Consider the following 958-nt stretch of genomic DNA (forward strand, 5'->3'; position numbering starts at 1 on the left):
TAAAATAAAATAAAATAAAATAAAATAAAATAAAATAAAATAAAATACAGGAAATTTTAAACATTTATTTTTTCAGTGGAAAAACACTCACCTCTAAAGCTGCCATTCTTACCACCTGGTTACTGTGGTAGAAAAAGTTGGGTAGCACATCAAAGATGGATGTTTCTGACAAAATGAGTTTCTAGAAGAGATTACATAAAGCAGTGTTAAAAGACAACTCCCCATCTTGCAAATAGGATCAGGCTAAAAAGCAAAAAGGAAAAGCAAAAACAAACAAAAAAGATGAAGCCTGGGTAGTTGTGGTTTCCTTGTTTTTCCTGTTGCTCAGCAAGGATTAGGACCTTTTAACATGAAATACTGGATAGGTGCAGCATAAAGCCCAGCAGCCCGCTGCCCAAGCTCTCTGCCTGTTTATTACAACAGAAGCTACTTCACGTGGCCCCACTACTTTAAGTCAGCCTATTCACTGGCTGTACTGAAATTCATCATTTCAATATACATCACAATTAAGTCTTCGGTTACCCAGAGTAAAACACGATTTGTGACCCCAGCTCTCCCAAACTCTTGACTAACAACCTGAAACAAAACAGCTTCTGGAAACCAGCACGAGCATTGAGCAGTGTAAATGTGGGAGAGCAGAAGAGTTTGGTAACTCTTCAGAGGAAAGCTTCATAACCCACGAATGCCGTGGCATGGCAGGTCAGACCACGGAGAGCTCTGGTAGCCAGAGTCTGATCCTCTTCATGGGATTTAGGGTCACAATGGAAACAAAAATGAGGGGGAAGCTAGAAACCAGACTGACAGAATGCAAAGCCACAAGGACCTGGGGACTACAGGTGAGACTTTACTGCAGAAACAGTAAGCTCCCTGAGGAGGAAGCAGGGAAACAGGAAGCGTGTGGCAGATACCTGCAGGTTCTCAATGCAGAACTGGTGTCCATACATGTCAATAGCGGACA

The 958-nt window shown here is 41.9% G+C and overlaps 1 protein-coding gene across 1 annotated transcript in view; it reads right to left on the bottom strand.

Moving 5' to 3' along the window:
• Positions 1-958, bottom strand: part of ACACA (acetyl-CoA carboxylase alpha) — a 113,150-nt gene that overhangs the window by 75,378 nt on the left and 36,814 nt on the right. Inside the window, exons 26-27 of the mRNA XM_035343442.1 lie at positions 909-956; positions 92-181 (exon numbers count right to left, since the gene is read on the bottom strand). Coding sequence (XP_035199333.1) covers positions 92-181; positions 909-956 — 138 coding nt within the window. The remainder of the gene's footprint in view (positions 1-91; positions 182-908; positions 957-958) is intronic.

Source organism: Oxyura jamaicensis, chromosome 19, assembly GCF_011077185.1.
Source record: "Oxyura jamaicensis isolate SHBP4307 breed ruddy duck chromosome 19, BPBGC_Ojam_1.0, whole genome shotgun sequence".
In the NCBI taxonomy this organism is placed as follows: domain Eukaryota; kingdom Metazoa; phylum Chordata; class Aves; order Anseriformes; family Anatidae; genus Oxyura; species Oxyura jamaicensis.